The sequence below is a fragment of the Sander lucioperca genome, chromosome 9 (genome assembly GCF_008315115.2).
Source record: "Sander lucioperca isolate FBNREF2018 chromosome 9, SLUC_FBN_1.2, whole genome shotgun sequence".
Lineage (NCBI taxonomy): Eukaryota > Metazoa > Chordata > Actinopteri > Perciformes > Percidae > Sander > Sander lucioperca.
In genome coordinates, this window is record NC_050181.1 from 4,087,642 (window position 1) to 4,112,002 (window position 24,361).

Genomic DNA, 24,361 nt, shown 5'->3' on the forward strand with positions numbered 1-24,361 from the left:
CTTTTTTACAGTTTTTGTCTTCTTTTCTCATTACCATTTAAATGTTTTTTTCAGTTACAAGGCTGTTGTTTAGTAAATATATCGCTGACAGCGCTGTACTGTTCCTCTTTATATAGACTTTTTTTTCTACCAAAAATGATTAGCGCTGGTCAGGGGTTACTTGGCTTAAAGAAACAATTCAACAGGGGTACATTATTGAAAAAAGTTTGAGAAACACTGGACTACAGCACACACAGGATATGCATACACCACCAACATACCAACAATGAAAAAGGCACAGCAGATGCAACCCCAGAGTATGCTGCAATACTGGTGATCCAACCATATGTAAAACAATGATGGTCATGTTTTATGGATTCAACACTGAAAATTATTTTGAAGCTGAAATCCATGTTTGTTTAGCCAATGAAAAGGTAGGCTATCAGTATGGTACTTTCAGTACTGCAAGCAAGCAAACAAACCTTATTCATACAAAGACAAAACCAAAATAATTAAGTGTACAATCCAATAAATACAAGAGAAAACTGGGCAAATTCAAGAAGATGTGGATTAAAAGCTGTTAAACTGATGTTCAGTAATATTGTATGTAAGTATATTTATTGTTAATTAAACTGTCTGGTAGTTTTGTAACAATACATTTTATTTTACAAGCTTATTATATGCTTTGTATGAAAAAATCTTAATTTCTTAAATATAGCTGTCAAACAGTAGTCCAGTAAAAAGCATAATACATTTATTTATTACTTGTGAAATGTAGTGGAATATGAAGTTGCAAAAAATGGAAATGGACAATGGAAAGTTCAAGTACTTCAAATGTGTACAGTACAGTACTTGAGTAAAAATGCCTGGTTACATTTCACCTCTCTGATTAACAGACTTAGTGTTTGGCTGCTCTCCAGGATATCCTCGCTGCTGTTTAACTTATCTTGCATTCTTAATTCACTTTAGATTGTAGCATCCGTCCACTGTACTCTAGAGTAATCCAAGCAGAGATTTCCATCAAATACTGCTCAGCAGGAAATAACCATTAAACAAAACGGCCTTATCACCCTCTTGCAGGTAGTCTCTTTAATTAACTGCGCCTCCACTCCTCAGCACCTCAAACTCGGGGGGCGTTAAGACCCAGCAGATACAATAGTGAACATCTGTCGCCTCGGTCTCCACAGTATGAATTGCGCCTAGGCTCCAGTCTGAAGACACACAGGCAGCGGCAGGCAGGCCGGCACAGCGCGGACGGACTGGAGTGGTATTCGGGATGCGAACAGATGCCGCTGGACTATGAGAGAAAGTGGAGTCAACCGCACTGAACCGCAGCGATAAGACAGCGCGCTGCAAAATGAAGACACCTATGGTAAAGGTTTCTGTCATGTAGTCCTATAGGAAACTGTTTGTGCTGGCTTTTACATTCAGCATTGTTCAGTGAAGTGCGCTCCGATCGCCATAACGCTGCTGTGTGCACTCTGTCGGATCAAAAGATTAAGATCTGAACAATAGGCATCCAGCTGTGCGCTCTGTTTGGCACTAAGCTCTGGCTTTTTTTCCTTAAAATTATACAGCAGGGAGCACAGTGCGCGCGGTGTTTGCTTTTCCTGCCTTTAAGGCAGATGCATACATCTAAAAAAAAGTGCATGCATTGTTTCTGTTTAATATTTCTTGTTGTGAAAATAAAAAAAATATGCAGATAATCAAAACAAAATTAACAATACAAAACAAATCAAAAGTGTCACGAGTTGTGACACGAGTTTTTATCGTTTGCATCTGTAATATAATATGGTTCAACCAGGAAGCTCAGACTGCACATTTTGACTTAGCCTACAAGATCAAGATATCGATATGAACTTTTACTTTATCGCTTATATACCGTGCAGGTTATGTAGGCTCCTGAACGCATTAAAATGCAAACATAAATATTAGCATTAACAACCTGGCATCATGTCACTGTCATAATTATGTCTGTGCCCTTAAAATTAATTCGATAACAGCTTTTTAAAGTTTTGGTCCAGAACAGCTGATTTGAGTTGGTTCAATCGTAGGTTCACGCGCGTGCACCACCATAGGCAAAGTCACAAAGGCAGCATGAATGGAGCCATGATACTACGATTCACCATGGCAACAACCACAAACAAACGGGTCGGCGGAAATACTCATGCGCACATACAGCGAGTTTGAACACGTATTTCGTTAAAAAAGCAACACAGCGGCTGCTGCAAAAGAGAGAATTTGCGTGGAAGAAAATTTCTGCTATAGTAAATGCGTAAGTTCCAATATAGTGTATTAATATCATATTTAATCATAAGTATAATATTACTGGTGAAATGGTATTGAACCTATAATCTATTTCATTTAGGTGCAATCCTGCGGGTCCTAGGCCTACTAAACCCATTCTGAGGCTGCATGAACAGAATTATAATTCATAATCTTTTATTTAAAAGGGTTTACATCATTTACCTGCAATAGGGCCTACTGTGAAACTCCTTTTAATGTCTCTTACTGGTTTATGTCCAGGGAACACTGCACAAACGTTTAAAAAACATTTCAGAGCGAGTCACAAAGTAAAAAAAACGTAATGTGACACAAATAATCTGCTTTGATGTAGAGCATGTCCACGATGGGTGACGTTAGTGATATGAGGACGGAAAAGGTTATGTAGGCTACATAACTGATAGACTGGGAATATAAATGATACCGCTCAAATAGGAAGTTATCTGGAAATGAAAATGCATCTATAGTCAGGGCCTCAATATCATCTCGCGACGTATGTTTAACTCCCTGCGAAGTAATACAGCTTCTTCATCAACGGGATCGTCGACAAAAGGAAATGCCATGTTTTAAGAAAAAAAGTTGTATAGTCTCCCTAACACAGTTAATAAACCAACCCTGTTTTTTTTATTCATGCAGGTAACAAACTGCGCTAAGATGCGCCTGATACAGACTGACTGAATGAATGAGGAAATGAATGCGCGTTGTGTAAACTGAAACTCGAGGTTTCTTGAAGAAAACCTGCTCCCGACCAGGTTAGGTTCACAGGCTCAGTTACCATAGTAACTGACTCTGAGGTGAAGTTACCTCTCTTTCTGAAACAGAAAACCCAGAGTTTCCTTCATCTCAGGGTTAACAAACTCAGAGTTTTCACTAAACCTGCTTTCTGAAACGGGCCCCAGGAAGTTGGGGTTGTATTGACAGAGGATGATGTGCAGCAGCTGCTGTCTCTCATCTGTCGTCAAGCCTATAGGTGCAGCCTAAACTCAGTGCGGTGCAACAGGAATAATTAGTCAGCATCTGTTTGTGTCTTTGTGTCAGCGCCATGGGATAGCCGTGCTCCTCGTGCTTCTCCTGTGCGCCAGCTTGTTCCTCGTGTACAACGGCAGCTTCAACGGCGCTTCCAGGGACGCTAACGACACGCGTATCCGACAGCATGAACAGCTGCGGCGGCCCACTGAAGCCTCCGTCAGGGTGGCCAAGCCTCACCCCCCAGTCCTCCAGGGATACAGTGGCATCATCGACCATAAGGTAAACAGATGTGTTTGTGTGTTTGTGTCCCATAATGCTGGAAGGGGGCGGATGAATGGCTTCAAATGTTTGGCTAATACGCTGCAAAGTGGGCACCAAAGCCTTTGAAGGTGAAGCCAGTTTTAGTTTTTCCTCTTAAGAAACCCATTTGCGCACTGCATCTTCACTCTCTCTACACACACACACACACACACACACACACACACGTCTTCCTCATGTCTAATGAACGGCCCGTTTCAGGAAGGAGGTTTAACAAACTTTGAGTCTAACCCTGATCTCTGAGTTGATTTACCCTGAGATGGGAAACTCTGAATTTTCGGTTCCAGAACAGCTGATTTGAGTTGGTTCAATCAACTCAGAGTAGGTTCACTCAGAGTTAAGCGAGTGCACCACCACATTCACCATGGCAACAACCACAAACAAATCAGTCGGCATACTTTATCTCAACTGGAACTATCATGCGCGCATACAGCGAGTTTGAATATATATTTTGTTAAAAAAAAAGCAACACTGCTGCAAAATAGCGAGAATTGGTGTGGGAGAAAATTGCTCCTCGAGTCAATGCGTAAGCTCCAATATAGTGTATTAATTTCATATTTAATCACAGGTAACCTATAATATTACTAGTGAAAACTGGAATGGTATTACACCTATAATTTCATTTACGTGCAATCCTGCGGGAGAAAAAGTAAACTACTACTAATCCCATTCTGAGGTTGCAGCACCATGTCATTAAAAGAATTATAATTTATAATCATTTCATTCTTTTTAATGGTTCTCACTGGTTTGTGTCCAGGGAACACTACAAAAACATTTAAAAACGTTTCAGAGCGAGGCACACTTTTCTGACGTCTCAGCATTTGCAAAAAACATAATGCGACACAAAGAATCTGCTGGGATGTAAAAGCATGTCCACGATGGGTGATGTTAGTGATATGAGGACGGATAAGGTATCTACATATCTGATGGACTGTGAAGAAAAACGTTACCTCTCAAATAGGTAGCTGTCTGGAAATGAAAATACATCTAGTCGGGCCTGTGTCAGAGGGAGGAGACTGAGAGAAACTCGAGGTTTCTTGAAGAAAACCTGCTCCCGACCAGGTTAGGTTCACAGGCTCAGTTACCATAGTAACTGACTATGAGGTTAAGTTACCTCTCTTTCTGAAACGGGCTGGAGTTACACCTCTCTCTCAGGTTTGATTAACCTCTCTTTCTGAAACAGAAAACCCAGAGTTTCCTTCATCTCAGGGTTAACAAACTCAGAGTTTTCACTAAACCTGTTTTCTGAAACGGGCCCCAGCAGTCATCTATCTGCACAGCTCTTTAGAGAGCGCCTCGCCCCTCTGTCATTTATCACCATTTTCTCTAACACCGTGTTGCGCCACACTCAATACCGACCTGTCGTTACTAATAACAGCTTAGGCTACTAATGAAATCCTTGGCTGCATTCTTATGCTCTAATTGGTAAGCCCAGGAGACCTGCAGCTAGGTGAACCCTGACGTCACAGCAGGGGTGTATTGACTTCCATCTATTAACCAAGCCAGGAGAAAACAATCAATGTGAGTACTGGGGAGTGAAGGCGTTGCAAGTAAAGCAGACCTAATCATCTTGTAAATGCTTTTTTTTATGTAACATATAAGATGGCGTGCTTCTCTGCAGGCAATTTGCTTGATGGGCTGTTGGGTGGTTTGTGTAGCGGTCTGCACCACTGAGCCAAATGTTGAATACAACAGTTCTCCAACTGACAAAATGGGCCCCAGAATGAAAGAGGCACAAAATGAATCAGTTTTTGTCTCTTTGTTGTAGTTTTCTGGCTCTTCGTAGTCAACTTGTGTGTGTTTGCAATTGTTTTGCATCTCTGTAGTCATTTTGTGTCTCTTTGTAGCCGTTTTTTGTTTCTTTGTAGTTGTCTTGCATCTCTCTGGAGTCAGTTTCAAGGAAACTATGTTTGCTACTGCAAACTTGCTTTAAATCATCAGATTATGTCACACGTTGTTTTGCATACAAGTAATTTGACAATCTCCTCCCAGCTCTTAGAATAGGCTGTTGCTGTGTGGATGAGACAAATAAGCAGCATGAACATGGTTCAGCTGGATAGATTTAAAAGTAAACACATTGTTCGGTAATGTCATAAAAAGTAGTCTTGTTGGAAAATTTACTTTTGCTAAATTAAACACCTGTGGGTCTAGAGAGTCACTTAATGTTGTTGTTGGCAACAGAAGGTGGAATAGGTAACTATTCATTAAAATAAATCTCATTGGTGCAGAAACCAACAAGTGTGGAAACCTCTAATGTTGATGAAAATGCTGCTGATCTGTCCACTTAAGTTTCCATTTTGAGTCACTCTGCTCTAGTCTCGCATTGCCAGACCTTCCTCCACAGCGCTGCAAAGGAGGGTCTGGCAAGTCCACACAGCATTCTGGGATGGGAGAAAAACGTGCTCTGGTTTATTGGCATTTCTTTAAACCAATCACAATCGTCTTGGGCGGAGCTAAGTGCCGCACGGAGCAACGGCGCCTCTGCAAAATAGCCTCGGGAAGGAACGTGGAACGTGTACGTTCAAAGGTTGTTTTAGTCGTGCAACAGAAAACTCAGATTGGACAGATAGTCTAGCTAGCTGTCTGGATTTACCCTGCAGAGATCTGAGGAGCAGTTAACCATAGTCCTCATAAATCAACCGGAGTTTAAAATGCAAACACAAAGAAAGCAGAAGGTAACGGACATCCAGCCAAAATGAAAGACATACGGCGGAACAATCCCAGAAGTGGAACGTCGTGGATATAGACTACTCAGGTCTGTAGGAAATGCATGTTGTTGATGTGCACAGTGAATTCACAGTTCACTTTATGTATGCCATATTGTACTCAACTGGCACATGTAGTCATGGTGACTTAAGGTCTATGTGTAACATTTTCACTTTTTTATTTTAAAGCTGCACTCAGGGTGTTTAGTGAAGTCACTAAAGGGCAGCAACTCAAGCAGCCAAATCCACAGTTTTCCCATTTTATCCAAATGACTTGCAAACAAAAGCGAACATTATTATTATTATTATTACTGACATTACAAACATTTATTAATTTAGCAGAAATCTGATTCAGATTCAGTGTTAACCTATACTCTACTCACTGCTGTTGTACTTTTATCTGTCTATGTCTATCTAAAAGTTGAGTTTAAGACCTTGAAAGTGAGGTGTGAGAATGTTTTTGGTAATAAAATTTTGGGGGAATTTTATACCTTACAGAGACGGTAGAGAGATGACAGGAAACAAGGGGAGAGGCTGACAGGGAATGACATGCAGCAAAGGTCCCCAGCTGGGTGAAAACCGGGGATGTTGAGTTTCAGAGTTGGTGCCTTATACCCTAGGCAACCAGGGTGCCCAGAAAATAGAGGGTATTTAGTCCTGAGGCATACAACTTTGTAAGGTGTGGTTTAGGCTTTTGGTTATGCATGTAGCTATGAAGGTGAAGATTAGAATTAAGTGCAAATGATACTTTCTGTTTCTGCACAGCCACAAGGGTCCACATGGACTGTCTCGCTTGCAGTTTGACAATAATCACTGTCCTAACAATAATGTGTCAACATGCCTCCTTATGCAGACACCCATTGCAGCATCAACAGAAAATGCATGAACATCGGTTGCATGTTGATGTCTGCATTGGGGAATATGTCAATTTTTTCCAATTGGCCACCGTCGCAATTATGATAAACATTTCACATGCATTCATCTTTCCACCTCTCGATAATTTGGTTTAAATATTTGGTTTAAGCTGATGTTTTTGCACAGCCAGTTTGGACTCTATTATAGAGCCGTGTGTAGTGCGGCTGCTCTCTCCAGATCTCCATAATTTAGTTGGTGTTTGATTGGGAAGATTTTTGTCATAGCCAATAGCAGCCATATGCCCAAAACATAAGTTTTCATTTAAGTGTGTAAATGTTAAATGTTGTAACTCTGTTTATAACTGGGATGTGGATGATGGATGTGGTGTGGGACAGAACAATAAAACCCAGTCCACTATTTATCCTGAGTTGCAGTCAGTATGCCAGAAGCAGTTTTAGCTTTTGGTCTTGGAATCAAAATGATTGCACAGCTAAGTCTCACAGTTCTGTCAGAAGTTGAGCAACGCACAAATAAATATGAAGCAAGTCATTCATATTTAAAGACAACTGACAGGGCACACAGCAGCATTTTTTCTCACTAGCTGAAATGCCAATATTCAGTGACAGTGTATGTTTTGATTTGATGAGGATTTGTCTGTAATGCGTCAGTAAACCCAGCTTTGGATGAGAATTGATTTCCCCCCTCTGACGGGAGCAGCAGAGCATCAAAAGTAAACCACCAATTTATTTTTTTCTCTTGGCAATAAACTTATTGACATTTTGGCGACAAGGGACATCAATTAGGGCCATGGCTCCACTGAACATCATTTATGCTTCTTCAAACCTGCTATTATATCAACACTTCACATTCTGCCACCGCAAGCTGCAATCAATGCACTTTGCTACTACAGCATGTGGAAGTGCATAATGCAGTCCAACCTTCAAATACTTTTCAGTCAGTTTTCTGATACATTGTGTCCTGCCTGACAACAGGAATGAGTTTTCTTTGTACATATCGAGAAGTGAAAAGGTTTTTGGCCTTGCCTCGCATTTGTTCTCCTGCAGTGCTTAATGATTGGAGTTTGGAAAAAAACCTCTGACATGAACATTTGTCTTCATCTTTGCTTGCTGACCTCTCTGCCATATTGATCTTTCCAAGATATCAGCTGGCTGGCGTGCAGGGTGCACTGCCAGTCAGCCTTCGACCATTTCACTTTATCTTCCACCAGAGTATTAAACTCATCACAAACCTTTCGAAGCCTGTAAGGTTTCTGCAGACTTCTGGCCAAGATGCAAAAACATTTGCAAGAACATTGAAAATGCTGCTTGAGAATTTTTTCTCAGTGGGTTATGAACCAAATTTCTGTAAGTAACAGACCATATTGATGTATTTTAAATCCTGTGTACTATGCAACATGTTTGATTTAGGTCAGAATGAAGGGTAATTTATTTCTAGTTATGCAGCAGCATCGGTTGGCCTGGACACGTGAAGAACTGTAAGAGGAGGAGGAGGGTCAAGATGAGGAAGCAGAGAAAGAAACTTGGGAAGGAGATGAAAAGGTAAAGAAACTCTTGAATAGTAAGGGCAAAGAGAATGAGAGAAGAGGACAAAGCTAGGAAAAAGCTAGGAAAGTATAAGGATGGAGAGAATGATAAAAGAGAATATAGGACCCGGGAAAGGTTCAGCCTGCAAGAATGAGACTAGAGAGTGAAAGAGACAGAAACCAAGAGCGAAAGAGAGCGTTAAATCCCAAGGGGTTCCCTTTCTTCTAGCAGTATCATCTGTTTTATTTTGTCAGTGAGGAGGAGGAGGACAGGAAACCACTCTCGCCCATCTCTTTGTGGAGATGTGAGGAAGAGATAGCGTAACCATCTCCCTCTGACTGCCTCTCTGACATTGTTATCATGCAGATTCCTAACAGATATCCTGTGAGACAGGTGGAGGAAAAGTAATGGAGGAGATTTTGGTGCAGACGAGAGGAGTCTTATCAAACATGAGGGGGCACCCTGATGTCATGCTGGAAAAGGATGAACTAGGCTGACTTTAACCATCTAACAAGACACAAGATGTTTAATCAGTCCCTCCAGGATTTCGCGATTGCGCCACTTTCAACCAATCACCATGACTTTGGTGCGACTCGCAATTTTGACCAATCACCGCAACTTTTCCGCAAATTTGACCAATAACCGGAGTTTCCCGCGACTTCAACCAATCCCAGCAGTCCCACGTGCCAGACTTTACTTTAGTATGTGACTCTGAGAGCCACTGACTAAGAAGGAGTGAGAGAGAGCTTGTTTCTGATATGAAGACAAGACTCAAACATCTCACATTTACCAACAAAACATACAGCGAAAGACATGCAAAACATTTCAGACCGTCCTGCCAACCTGTATACGTTTTAACATCAATGTACGCTGTAACGTTTTTTCACTCTAAAGTCGCTGAAGCGGCTGCTGTTTCAATCCTGTCTGCTCTCTGCAGCGGGCGGGGCTGCTGCTCATGCAGGTCCCCCCGCTACTGACGCACACGCACACAAACACACACGATGAGACGACACAATGTCTTAAATTGAGGACAGCTACGCTCATTATTGTAAGTTCAATGATAAGTTAAAGTCCAATAAGTACTTTATCAAACCGTATTGTTAGAATAATTTACATTATCAAATGATAGACAGAGACCACTGAAGATATATTAAAGTTCATTTTACTCGAGAACCCAACGAGGAGGCCTTCTCCGCACTACGGAATAGTACAGACAATGACCTAACGAAAAGCTCTCTACAGCAGCTTTTGTAATACAATGTAGAATGTGATAATCATGATCGGGGTTGGGTACTTTACACTACACTCAACAGCAGGTAACGTTAGCCTACCTCTTGCTAGCAGCTGGATTAAACACGGTTAAAATGCTGACAGCTAACGTTAAACAGTGTAAAGTGTGACTGTATTTCAACACCGGGATGCAACAGTCTGCTCTGCAGCGCAGCAGATGCCGACGTCGGAAAAACACAGACGGTGCGTTCACTGAAACTGGTAACCTACAGCTTCGCGGTGCATTCAAAGTTATTGTAAAATACTTCTTAAAAAGTATCGGTTCAGGCACCGTTTAGGCACCGGCACCGTTTTAAAAGTACCGCTTTAGCACCGGTATCGGAAAAAAAACAAACGATACCCAACCCTAATCATGATACAAGAGTTGGTGTCATCAGTTGTTGTCTTGTCAGAGTCGATGACGTCTCCCCTATCTGGTCTGGGAGGGCATGAACACACCGTGCTCAGACAAAGACACGCAATGGCTCCATGTTATCTTGTTTAGAGTTCAAGTAGTGTTATGGTTTCTTAACAATATCCACAGCAGTTTAATTTAACAGAGAGAGAGAATATAATATTATTCTATGCAAACAATTTAATAAATAACAAGAGGGAAAGTATGTAAATCAAAATTTCCCTAACACGTATGAATGTGTGTCCCAGGCCAGGTTAGGAAATTAACTAACAATGTAAAAATCAACAAGCCACTGACACATATGTTCAAATTTGATTCATTCAATAAATTATTATTTTTTGTCTAAATCCACCAAAAAAACTTTAGCAACTTTCACTGTCTCCTGCAACTTCATTGCAACAAACATACAAAAGACATTGCAACTTTTATCGCAATTTTTTACAAAAGCTCCCGCAAAATCAAGCATTTTGGGCCGCAACAATCTCAATAAAAGGCTGCGAAATCCTGGAGGGACTGTTTAAAATCATTTGACAGTCAAACCTTTGGCTTCTTAACAAATAAGACGAGTCATTGTACTCATATAGAGACTTGATGATGGATAGTAAAAAAAAAAAAAAGATAAAAATTGATAAAGCGGAACCAGAGATTTCAACTTTTTATTCCACACATTCTTCTTCTTCTTCTTCAGTGACAATGCTAACATGCTGATGTTAAGAAGGTAGTATTTACCATGTTCACAATCTTAGTTTAGCATGTTAGCAGGCTAACATCTGCTAATTAGCACTAAACACAAAGGACAGCTAAGGCTGATGGTAATGTCATTAGTTTTGCGGGTATTTGGTCGTAGGGATAAGTTAAACCTGCTAGAGGAAAAGTCAGGGAATCACCAAAGTGATATAAATGTCTGTGCAAAATTCATGGCAATCCATCCAATAGTTGATACATTTTACACCAAAACAAAAATGTCAATCTCATGATGGCATTAGAGGAAAAGTGAGGGGATCACCAAAGTCACAATGATTCATTCTCTGGGAACCATGAATGTCTGAAAGTTATGTGCTAACTCATTCATTTACTAGATGTTGAGATATTTCACAGAATAAGTGAAAGCTTTGATCCACTGGTGGCCCTAGGTGAAAAGTCAGATGTTCACCAAAGTTTGTATCATTAATCATCCAGGAACCATGATTGATTGTTCCAAATGTCATGGCAATCCATCCAATAATTGTTGAGATATTTCACTCTGTGTGTGCGTGCGTGTGCGGACTTGTGCGTGGACTTGTGTATGTGGACTTGTGCATGTGTGTGTGAGGTCTGTCTTTGTGTTTTGTACCACTTGAAGTTTTAAATTACAACACAAACTGCACGTAACATTAGCGCCAGATAACCACTTTTTATGCAGAGACCTTGTTAGAATACTAAAAATGCTCTGTTTCGACTGATGAGAAGAGAATGGTGGTTTCGTTATGCAACAGTGGTCCCAATTGGGGCATAGTCTTGGATTTCAACTTATCTCCAGTGCATTCTGCTCCCGCCAAACATAAAACAGCTTCAGGCTATTTCCAATGCAGGCCTGGAAAGCAATTATGGATGAAGAGTGGGAGGGGGAGAGGTGCGCTGCCTCACGATAAGCATTCCCTCGACAGAGTAATCTCACACTTGGTGCCTTTTGGCATTCTGTGGTTAGGGAATCACTGGTGAAGTCATACATTTTCATCATAAAGGATGTGTAGGGAAATTTCTTAACCGTGTGTCATGAGCTGAATAGTGATTTCATGCCTCTCCGTGTTTTAACCTTTGGTGCTCGGTAAGCTGTAGCCTGTGGGGCACTCTCCTTATTTGGCCCCTACGAGACCTGTGAAGGATCTGAAAAGGTTAAACTATGATAAATTGATGATACTTTTTGGCAGCGATGTATAGTAACAAAGTATAACTACTTCTCTACTGTACTTAAGTACTAAAAGGCTGTATCTGTACTCTACTGGAGTATTATTTTTTTCTCCTACTTCCAGACGCGTAACTATCGGTAAGCAGGGTAAGCGGTGCTTACGGGCCCGGACCAATTAGGGGCCCGCATCACTGGAAGATATTGATTGACAGCCGGGGCCCCCTATCTCATTTTCATTACTCGTGACAATCCCAGCAGTCCCACGTGCAGCCACTGACCAAGCGGGAGTGAGAACGGGTCAAATTAATTTCCTTGTTTCTGTTATGAAGACGAGATGTGTGTGACTCGAACATCTCACATTTACCAACAAAACATACAGCGAAAGTGTGCAGAACATTTCAGACCGTCCTGCCAACCTGTATACATTTTAACATCAATGTACGCTGTAACGATTTTACACTTTTAAAGTCACTGAAGCTGCTGCTGTTTCAATCCTGTCGACTCTCTGCAGCGGGCGGTGCTGCTCAGTTCCCCCCGCGATTGACGTGCGCACGCACACACACACACACACACACACACACACACACACAATCACACACGGTGGATGCAGGAAAAAACACAGATGAGACGACACGATGACCTAAATTGAGGACAGCTGCGCTCATTATTGTAAGTGCAATGATAAGTTAAAGTCCAATAAGTAGGCCTACTTTATAAAACCGTATGAATGTGTGTGTGTGTGGCCAGGATAGGAAATTAACTTACAATGTAAAGATCAACAAGCCACTGACAGTGACATACAGTATATGTTCATATTTGATTCATTCAATACATTATTATTTTTTGTCTTAAATCCACCAGCCATTTTGATATTATACCAACATTTTCAGCATCCTGAGCCTTTTTGGTAAGGTTCCTAGGAAATCTCAACCCAGAGTAATTAATTAATAGTAATAATTATTATTCTCCCCAAAACAAGTTTCCTTTTTATTTTTAAAGAACTATACAAAAAAAATTCACTTTCACTGTCTTCTGCAACTTCATTGCAACAAACATACAAAAGACATTGTAACTTTTATCGCAATTTTTTACAAACGCTCCCACGAAATCAGGCATTTTGGGCCGCAACAATCTCAAAAAAAGGCCGCGAAATCGTGGAGGGACTGCCCTTGTGTGTTTTTTCCATGTGTTATGGTGCGCATTCACCAGTGTTTTTTTTGTTGTTGTTGTTGTGGTGCGCGTAAGCTACTCCTGCTTTTGTCAGTCATCTCATCTCTTATATGTTGTGTCTCTATGATCCTATCCTGTCCTAGTCATGGTAGCCTACTCGTGGACATTGCGCCGTCATCACGTGCTGTAGGGGCCCGCCTGATAATCCTGCATAGGGGCTCGGTGTTGGCTCGTTACGCCACTGCCTACTTCCACTTTTACTTGAGTACATAAGTTAAGTTTAATACTTTTACTCCGATACAGTTTTTTATGTGCTGCATCGTTACTCGTTACTGTTGTGAATTCCTCACGTTAATTACGCAAGTTACGTAAGAAACCCCGAGATCACTTCGTGTTTCTTTTCATTACGGTCGCCTGTTCAGAAGTCAGAGACGATGTAAGTTTGTACTCTTTCTATTTAGCTATTGTTAAGCTATTCCTGAGTTGTGTCAGTCTGCATTGAGTACTGAATGTTAACCGTTTTACCCTGTGATGTGAAGCTGCTAGTTTATCTTTATTTTGCTAGCTTGCTAACTTTCCTGTTCATCACACATGTTACTAGCTAGTGTGTGATACGTTTTTGGGGGCTTTACTCGTTACTGTGCTGGAGAGGATGTTCATTTTACTTGCACAGTGTGATAATTGTACATTTTATTTCAGTATTTGTTGATATTTGTTATTTTTAATATAATATATATTTAATATTTGTTAATTCCTTTGGCTACAGCCTTGGCTAAACATTTGACATAATATAAACAATATGATATTCAAACTTTTGACTGCTTTCTTTAATAACTACATAACACAATACTTGTACTTTTACTTTCAGCACTTGAGTAGTACATTTTAAAATAAACTACTTGCAATACTTAAGTACAAAAAATGTTGAATACTTTAGTACTTCTGCTTAAGTGTGGTGCTTAAAGAGCATTTCAACTTCTACTCAAGTCACTTTTTTGATAGAGCACTTGTACTTTTACTCAAGTATGGGTCTGTAGTACTTTATACATGTCTGCTTTTTGGTACAATATCAGTAGATAGATGACGAGCCCCCGCCCTCCTTCTGCATCGTTTAGGGCGAATGCAAAGAGGCGGCCCGGCAGAAAGCATCGCAATAAAACCCAATTTCTTTGCTTTTCCTTCCTCTGGCTCCACAGACCTACAAGGCAGGCTACATTACTCAGCTCTTTAGACGTGATTAATGAGCATGTCCTCAATGGTGGGAGAGAGGAATGATCAAATTGTTACTTGTATTTTGGTGTAATCTCTGTATGCCGTGAGCACCCCCACCCCCCTCCCCTCCCCTTGCCCCCAGATTAGAAACATATTGGATACCGAGGTTATTAACTACGGAGGCCTGGGAATTGCCAAAACATTGAGCTTCTTGGCCAAAAAAGGAGCAAAGGTGCTGTGCTAAAGTTGGCAAAGTTTTGTTGTAAAACAAGAAATGACAAAGTAAAAGAGGAAACCTTAGAAGAAAGAAAAGTGACATGCTGTAAATTGCTGCCTGCATGATGGTCTGCCTAAAGTTGAAACAGTCCCTATTACAGACCGGACTTTGATGTATATCCCACCCCCCATAATTGTGGAGACAGTGTCTTGGTTGTCCATCGAAGGTTCTTTGGTCTCCCACTCTCACTAACAAGCCCACTCATTACACCTCCAGTGGTGTTCAGGAGTAAGCATTTTTTCCTGGACTTTATACAGAGCTGCTTTCGCCTCCTGTTCCTTCCTCTCTGCAGTGGGGACTCCACATTAATTCAGGTTATACCAACAGCATGGTCTTTCATGGGACCCCAAGTCTCTGTAGTGTAAAACGGATACCGTAGATACTCAATACTCTCTCAAAGCCATTTCAGGTTATGAGTCGTGTCCTGCGCTGAAAAGGTCAAATTATATATACAAATGAGAAACAAATAAAAAGAAAAATCTGAATAAATGAGTGTAAAGACAAATGCAGATGCTTAAGGGCTCACTGAATGGTTTACTGAGTATGAAACGCATGCAAATATTATGTTATGGCCATCATAATCACCTGGGGCCCATTTCAGAAAGCAGGTTTAGTGAAAACTCTGAGTTTGTTAACCCTGAGATGAGGGAAACTCTGGGTTTTCTGTTTCAGAAAGAGAGGTAACTTAATCTCAGACTCAGTTACTATGGTAACTGAGCCTATAAACCTAACCTGGTCGGGAGCAGGTTTTCTTCAAGAAACCTCGAGTTTCTCTCAGTCTCCTCCCTCTGACACAGCGCTCTTTCATTTCCTCATTCATTCATTCAGTCTGTATCAGGCACATCTTAGCGCAGTTTGTTATCTGCATGAAAAAAACAAAGAGTGTTGGTTTATTAACTGTGTAAGGCAGACTATAAAACTTTTTTTTCTCAAAACATGGCATTTCCTTTTGTCGACGATCCCGTTGATGAAGAAGCTTACTTCGCAGGGAGTTAAACATACGTCGCGAGATGATATTGAGGCCCCGACTATAGATGCATTTTCATTTCCAGATAACTTCCTATTTGAGCGGTATCATTTATCTTCCCAGTCTTTTTCGCCCGCAGTATTGCACCTAAATGAAATAGATTATAGGTTCAATACCATTTCACCATTAATATTATACTTATGATTAAATATGATATTAATACACTATATTGGAACTTACGCATTTACTTGAGGAGCAATTTTCTCCCACGCAAATTCTCTCTTTTGCAGCAGCCGCTGTGTTGCTTTTTTAACGAAATACATATTCAAACTCGCTGTATGTGCGCATGAGTATTTCCGCCGACCCGTTTGTTTATGGTTGTTACCATGGTGAATCGTAGTATCATGGCTCCATTCATGCTGCCTTTTTATTGTGGTGGTGCACGCGCTTAACTCTGAGTCAACCTACTCTGAGTTGATTGAACCAACTCAAATCAGCTGTTCTGGAACCGAAAACTCAGAGTTTCCCATCTCAGGGTAAATCAACTCAGAGATCAGGGTTAGAAACGAGCTCCTTTGCTGCCCCAGCAGAGTTGTTAGTGTGGTTCTGCAGTGAACATAGACAGTAGAGGAAAGTGGTAATTTGAGCAGTGTGGAGGATAGAATTAGTCCGTACAGCTTATCACACTGTGTCAATTATTGTGGAAGGCGGGTGTGAGACTGTTGGTTTCAGACAGTATATTTTAGCCTGCAGATACAGCGCCTCTCAGCCCTATCATGCTGCAGAATTAGGGAGGTTTGTAAACATTGTATACATTGCAGTTTGCCTCAGATTTTAGCATCATTAAGAACTTGGACAAGCCTCAGCAATAGCAAGTGGGTCACAGTGACATGTAGGTCAACAGTGGAAGTTTCCATCATTGTCAGTATGACTAAATTGATTTTAGGCGGGAGGCACAGAGCGTAGGTGATGTGGTTTAACACTCACATACTCAACACAATCTCATCAATTGCCTGCAGTTAAAAAAATAGAATAGATATGTGAAGTAGGCAGAGCCGCTGGTTCCAGAAGTGTTTTTCCCCATTATGTATTCCTGTTTCAAATGATTCTTTCAACAATATCCTCAGTGTTACTTCACATAACTAATGTGAAGTAAAAAATAAAATAATGTATTGTTTGTTTTATGATCACAGGTTTTAAATCCATCATGGCAGAAGGTCTAAATACTACAATACCCATGAAAGCTCGGCTGCCATTGCTATTGAGAAGGAGCCAGTTGTTTATCGGTGTTTTTTGCCCCCAACGTCTCCTTCCAGGAAAACAGAAACACAATCAAATTATTAAAATATAGATAAGGCAGAATAAAGGTTATAAAGGACAACCGAGGCATCTTTAAAATATTTATTAAAAAAAAACATCAAAACATTAACATATTAGGTAGGACCCCCTCTGCAGGTAGAAATTGAACCCCAAAAAAGAAAAGAATAATAAAATCTGAGAAGCATGCTATAAAAGACATAAATATGGAAATATTACAACAAATACAAAATTATTATTAATAATAAATATGGATTAAAACAATAAAAAAGGTCATTTAAAATAGAAAACGAAGGAAAAACCAAGTAAAAGAATAGAAAGCATGCAGGGAGGTTAAAAGGTTGGGTATGATGCACTGCAGAGGAGGTCCAGATAAAACCTAAGGAGAGAGGAAACCAGAGCAGTGGGAGGAATTATTTCAAAAAATACCCTGTTAAACTTAGATTAAAAAGAGAAGTGGATCCATTTTAGTATTTTTCATTTAGACCCGTAGGGTCTAGGGTTTTTAAAAGATGGATCCACTTCCTCTCCGCCGCCCGACGCTGAGCTGTGGTCCAGAGCCGCGGAGTTTCAAATGTGCATATAAAACAGTTGTGCCATCGCCCTTATTTAAAATATACTGTTGTTGCTTGATTCTTAAATATAGTGCATTTCTTGTCTCCCCCACATACAATTTGTGGCAGGCCCTGCACCTAATTGCATTAACCACATTAATGGTTGTGTGCTGCAGGACCTGCCCCGGGTTAAAACCAACTCTGCTGTGGGGGTTAAAAATGTGGGGGTGATTCATAAAACCAACATCCGAACCCCGAAGCGCCTCCCTAGGGTCATTATTTTTGTTGAGGTTGGTATGGACTAAAATATCTTTTAGATTTTTTTCCTCCTGTAGGCGGAGATCATACGGCAGTCTCTCAGCATGTCACACTCTTCCCCCGCCCCGGAAATTCCTTTTGATGGCTGGTATCAGGTTCCTCAGGTAATAACCAGGAGGACGAGGGTCGAGCTAGACGGCCGGATAATGATGTCTTTTTCTTTATTTGTAAGACTGCCGCTAACCTCCGCCTTTATACCTCTAAGGAAGCGCTTCGAGTAACCCCTCAAACTCATTGAGCGGCGGTTTGATTTCGCCCTGCAGCTCAGGCTGGAAACCTGTACGTTTATCTATCCTGCTTCCGTTACAATTTTGTGGGGACCAATCAAAAACTGGCTTATCCACCTGGCGCGCTATTGGTGGATTTAATGATGAGCGATGATGATAGAGAAGCGACCAAGCAGCTTCTTGTTTACATTCAACAAGCCGGCCACCGGAGCGCAGCAACCCGTTAATGCCGCTGTCGCTGCTACGTCACCTGGATCGTTAGTCTGATTGGTTGAAGGACTATCCAATTGTGTACAGAGTCATTTGAACTATGCCCGTTGATCTTGTGCAGCAGAAAATACAGAGCAGACTCCCCAGACTAATGTTCAATCTTAAAAGATTGCGCTTGGTCTGGTGATAGCCAGACTACCTAATTACGGGTGCTATATGAAATTCTGAGTCTGGGCCGGCATTGCCTGTACACGGCTCTCACCTCTGACATCACAAGCAAATATGGATGTGGAAATGGGGAGGGCCAACAGTTTCAAAAGGAGGGGCCAGCTTAGATTACAACACACTGTGTCTTCATTCTCTGCTCAGGACACCATTACTCCATTATATCTTTACATTACAATTAGTTGTTTGCTGCTATATTAATGTTTTGAATGTCGTATACAGCACCTTAAGGTCTCCCCTGAAGTTTCTATGAACACAGTTACCTATGTACGTCAAGCAGCTTTATCTTAACTACAAGAAATCTAAAACTCCCAAAATCCAGGTTGCATTGAAAAAACAGTATAATAAGAAAAAGCTCACCACAGCCTTTTTCACTTGTTCCTTGATGTGCTATAAAAAGATTATGAGATGAATTTGAATACTTGACACAGTTAGAGTACACAAGTTTTTCACACAAAATTTCATGCACAGCAGTAACCAGGGGTATGGTCTTACCCTATGCCAGTTCTCCCCGTATACATTAGCGGGGAAGAATGGGAAGAATGATGGGAGAAACTCTACCTCCTGTACAATAGGTGGCGCTCTGCGACAACTGGTCAGAATAAAGCTTTTTCTTCCGGTTGACCTACTGCAGCCGCAGCGGGCTAGTCGGTCCCTCCACTTCTTTGCCGAGACACAGCGCTGACAGCCCCGGTGATGGACAATGTGTTTAGCAATCGCCTGGTGTCCACTGCTGTCTGGCATGAAGTGAAGCAGTTGATCTGGGCAATGCTGTTGTGTTGTATCATAGCAACGGTTTGTTTCTCCACAGTGCTGATGATTATTTCCGGGTCAAAAACCACTGCAGCTGAGTGGGGAGGGACACACATAACCTATGGAGCATGCGCAAACGTGTAACTTGAGCTTATCCCGGTTAAGGTGTATACATGCATGAATACCTTACTAAAGGAGTTATTTAGGCCTGTTAACCGAGGTATGAGAACTCTGGATAAGGTGTTTACATGGCGTTTGAGAAACCGGGGTATTGCCTTAACCTGAATATAATCATTTTTTTTTTAAAACTGCGTAAATACACTGAACGTAACTAAAATAAACACTTCCGCACAGTTCTGGTTCCTATTATAAGTAGAGATGAGCCGATACCAGTATCGGTATCGGCTCCGATACTGCCTAAAACGCTGGTATCAGGAAGTACTGGAGTTAATGCACCGATTCGATACCACATAATAAAGCCCTAAAGAAAATCTACGTTAAAGTAGTTCATTTATGTTCTTTTTCCGTTATAACTGACTGTCAAACTGGATAAAAGAAAGTTCTGGGGCGTTCATTGTTTGTGTTTGTTCATGTTTCACAAAGAGTTTAACCTGAGCCAGGCCGACAACAAAAATAGAAATCATATCACATCCATACAGGGATAGTAGTATACACTTGTTAAAACATAATAAAATATATGACACATTGGTATCGGATCGGTACTCGGTATTGGCCGATGCGCAAGTTCAGGGTATCAGAATCGGTATCGGGAAGCAAAAAATGGTATTGGGCCATCTCTAATTATAAGCTACGTCTGAGTCAGACAACCTTCAACAGGTATTTGAGGGCTGCACAAAAATGTATCACCCAAGAAAATGTATTGTTGTTGAGTCCTTGTTCTGTCCTCTGCTGAACAAACAACATATACAACAATAAGTCGAAGCCTCACAGCTTCTTTGTAGAATCAATGCTTTGAGATCATATACTCAAAATCAAGTGTGATTCATGTTTATTACTGTATGAGACAGCATGCAGGTTGCTTTTAAAAAAAGGTTGCTTTAACTTTTTTGTAATTAAATAATGAAATGATTTGTTTGCCAGCCATTCAAAAACGGATAACTTAAATGATTTCCTCATTAAAAATGTTGCAACAGCACTTGTCTATCTTTCTGTTCGTGCCAGCAGGGATTCACTTTTTATTTATGGAGGAACTCTTTTGAAACTTCTGCCTCGTCTCAAACTGAAGTTATTTGCAGTCAAGATAAACAAAAGGAACTATGAGTGAAGTTGCTTCAATGCTTGTTAACCTTAAGTTGTTTCTTTCAAAGCACTCTACTTTGGTCAATAGAAGTTCAGAAGTGGTCCCTAAACACCCCAAACTCCTCCACAATCACTGTTAGTGCTTTAACAACTCCACAAAGTTAAGTTTCAAAACAATTTATTTAATCACAAGGTTGACTGTTCGATCCCTTGCTTCATCTGTCCGAACCCCAAGTTGCTCCTGATGAGCAGGCCAGCGCCTTGCATGGCAGCTCTGTCACCATTGTGTGTGTGTGTGTGTGTGTGTGTGTGTGTGTGTGTGTGTGTGTGTGTGTGTGTGTGTGTGTGTGTGTGTGTGTGTGTGTGTGTGTGTGTGTGTGTGTGTGTGTGTGTGTGTGTGTGTGTGTGTGTGTGTGTGTGTGTGTGTGTGCGTGAATGAAAGGCAAATTGTAAAGCACTTTGTCCGGTAAGGTAGAAAGGCGCTATATAGATGCAGTCCATTTAACATTTACCAATTCCAACATTAACACTAAGCTGGGAAAAAAGTTTTGACATGACAAAAATAACACTGAAAACATTCATTTTTACAGTGAAAAAAAATGATATAAAGACAGCTGGCTACAGCTAATAAAATGAACAGAAATTAACAGATGCAGAGGCTCATTTCAGAAATGCAAAAGAGTATCTGTCTATTTATGAGCCGAAGATGACTCAATTTCCTCAGCTCATAATTGCAGTGTTAATTCTGCCCTCCATCATCATCTCGTTAATAATGCAATGAAAGCCTTGATGATGATGATGATGATGATAGCATCAGATGCTCAGCTAATAACTGAGAGGAACAGTATCAACTGCACAGGCACATGACCAAAACCTACTATTCGATATAGATAATTTCATATCTTGATAACTATATATATCCCCATATAGCATGTTTCTGGTAATACAATAAATAAATAGTGTATATGAAATAACCACATGGTAAAAAAAATGTATACTCTTGTGTGAATTACAAACAAATGAGTATTACTGAGTATTTTCTTATTTTTAAAGAGCTTTATTGCAAAATGAAAATAACGTGCAAGGATCGTCGTCCAAATGACGTAAATATTGCCGTAATGCAGTCCGGCCGCTGGTTTTTCGACATTGCGATAGAAACGATATATAGAAAAATATATACGATTTCACTAAGAAGCAAAGATTTGAGAAAAGTCCAAATAACAAACACACATTTGTGGAGCAATTTTCTTCTTTCCTACTTCATTAGTCATCTCACAACCCCTCAAATGAATCTTGTGACCCATTGGAGTGGGCCAGGCCCCATGTTGGAAACCGCTAAAACAAAAATGTTGCTTACACATTGATGTATCCATATTAACAATCTAATATATCACAAACGGGACATGTTTCTGAGCACTGTCTGTGTAATGCTTACCTTTCCTTCAGAGTGCAGTAATGTGAAAAGGGCTGACCGGGGCTCATTAGAAGATAAAACAGTGTGGCAGCAGCTACCAGACAGAAGGCTGTTAGCATACATGTGCACATTGTTTGTGTTTTTATGAATTCCTGCTAGGCAGAATACACCCAGGATTAGACTAATGAGCATGATGTTTGTGGGGGAGGCTCATCACCTTGGTGAAAAACTGAGAAAACAACCTCCATACAGCCATTTACTGAGGAATAATTTTTCTCGTTGTGAAGATCAACCTGTGTGAATGTAACGCTCACTTGCATGTTCCTAATCACCAGTTTGGTTATTATCACATCTCAGGTGCTTACCCATTAAGTAAATGAATAGGCATTACTTTGGCAATAAACATTAGCGTTGTGATTCATTTCTTTACCGTTTTCCTATTAAACATGCGTCTGGGAACGCAGCAGAAAAAACTTAAATGAGCTCTTTCAGTTCCAGTTGGTCACACTGGGAATTTGTTTCATCATGCAGATGGGTGTAGATATTATTAGTCATTTTAGTTTGCATACTGGGGGGAAGACATATTCGGATCATTAAAAGTCCTGCATTAAAAATTAAAAAGTAAAAGTACATGAAAATGATCAGCAAAATGTACTTCAAGTATCAAAAGTAAAAGTTCTCATTCTGCAGAAAAATTGCCCCTGTGACTGATTGTTATATTTTACATTATTATGTTGTTACTCCTGATGCATCAATAAGTAAGAAGAAGTATTTTGCAGTTGTAGCTGCTCGAGGTGGAGCTAGTTTTATCTGATTTGTATACAGTTAGGTAGTTCAGTCCGGCAGTTTCCAATCTAGGAGTCGGCCCCCTCAAAAGAGTCACAAGATAAATCTGAGGGGTCATGAGAAGATTAATGGGAAAGGAAAAAAACAAAAACAAAGTTCTGATACACAAAGGACTTTTCTTTTATCTTTCCTTTTGTTGTGAGATATTGGATAATACCGCCTTTGGGCCTAAAATTGTTAAAATGAAACCATGTGAGAAATATAGGTGAAATGTGTCTTTTGGTGAAAGTGCTAACAAAAAGTTCTGCTTCACAAATTTGTATTCATTTTTGGACTTTTCTCTAGCACAAATTTTAACCAATTTTCCGAATATTAGAAGTCGAGATAAACAGTTGGTGTTGCTAATTCTCCAGGTGGGTACCAATAAATGATGGCAGAAGAAGAAAACGCAACGAGATAATGTAATGAAAAAAGCTCAAATGCTGGAAAACGTGGAGAAAATATGGCATTTATGTTTGTTTCATGTAGGGGAGAGCGGGGTATGTTGTCACACTTTTCACACTGTCTAACATTTACTGAGCACCATACATCAAAATGGTATAAATCTCATACCAAATGAAAGAAGGAAGTCTTGGGCACATATGTTGTATTCATAACATCTTCATATCTTATGTCATTACGGAGTTGTAGACTGTTGAATAGCGAGTGTGCACTTGTGACAATTTGCCCCATCGGCGGGTAAGTTGTCACACTAGTTTATCTAAAAATAAGAACACAACTACTTAATTGTGATATTGATTTTAATTTTTAGACTCAAACCAGAACTGGAAATATAAACATTTGTGCCTGGAGAATCTGGAAAAACAATTATTTCATTCCAAACAATGCACATTTCAATCAAAGCACATTAAGTGGCAAGACGACTTTACTTTGAACTTCAAACTCAAACGTTCTATGGCTTGCACATAGATCCTGATAACTGAATGGAATGCTGCAGATAACTTGCTTAACTTAACATGTTTCCCCTCTGAACAGAACAGATGCCCTGTATCTGACTAATCAGACTCATCTCCAGAGTCACAATTCTGACACACATACATTGCCTGGCCTGAGGTGCAAGCATCATGGGCCCAATTGTTGCATTTTACACATTTTACCCAGGTCTCCTTTGGACGACTGTTTGAAAATGGCTCTACACAGACGAGGCAGAAGCACTCTTCATCATCTGATGATGACTCTTGCGTGATTTTATAATTGAGTCCATCAATGGAAAGATGAGACTCGTGGTTGTCCAAAAGGAGTAAACAGGGCTTCTCCTTTGAGCACTTTGTTTGTTCACTGAAATGTTTCAGGAAGTCAACAAAGTGTGTGTCTTTCATCCATCCGGAGGAATTTGCCCCTCCTTTGCTGCCAGGTGGCCCATTGATCAGGAAATGATCGCGGAAG

General features: G+C 40.5%; 1 protein-coding gene across 2 annotated transcripts in view; it reads left to right on the forward strand.

Moving 5' to 3' along the window:
• Nucleotides 1-850: 850 nt before the first annotated feature.
• Nucleotides 851-24,361, forward strand: part of st6galnac5a (ST6 (alpha-N-acetyl-neuraminyl-2,3-beta-galactosyl-1,3)-N-acetylgalactosaminide alpha-2,6-sialyltransferase 5a) — a 63,572-nt gene continuing 40,061 nt past the window's right edge. For both annotated transcript variants that reach the window (XR_004898338.1, XM_036005335.1), the window contains exons 1-2: nt 851-1,351; nt 3,301-3,510. Coding sequence is in view for 1 of the 2 variants with exons in the window: in XM_036005335.1 (XP_035861228.1) it covers nt 1,337-1,351; nt 3,301-3,510 (225 nt within the window). In the remaining variant the exon portion in view is untranslated. The remainder of the gene's footprint in view (nt 1,352-3,300; nt 3,511-24,361) is intronic.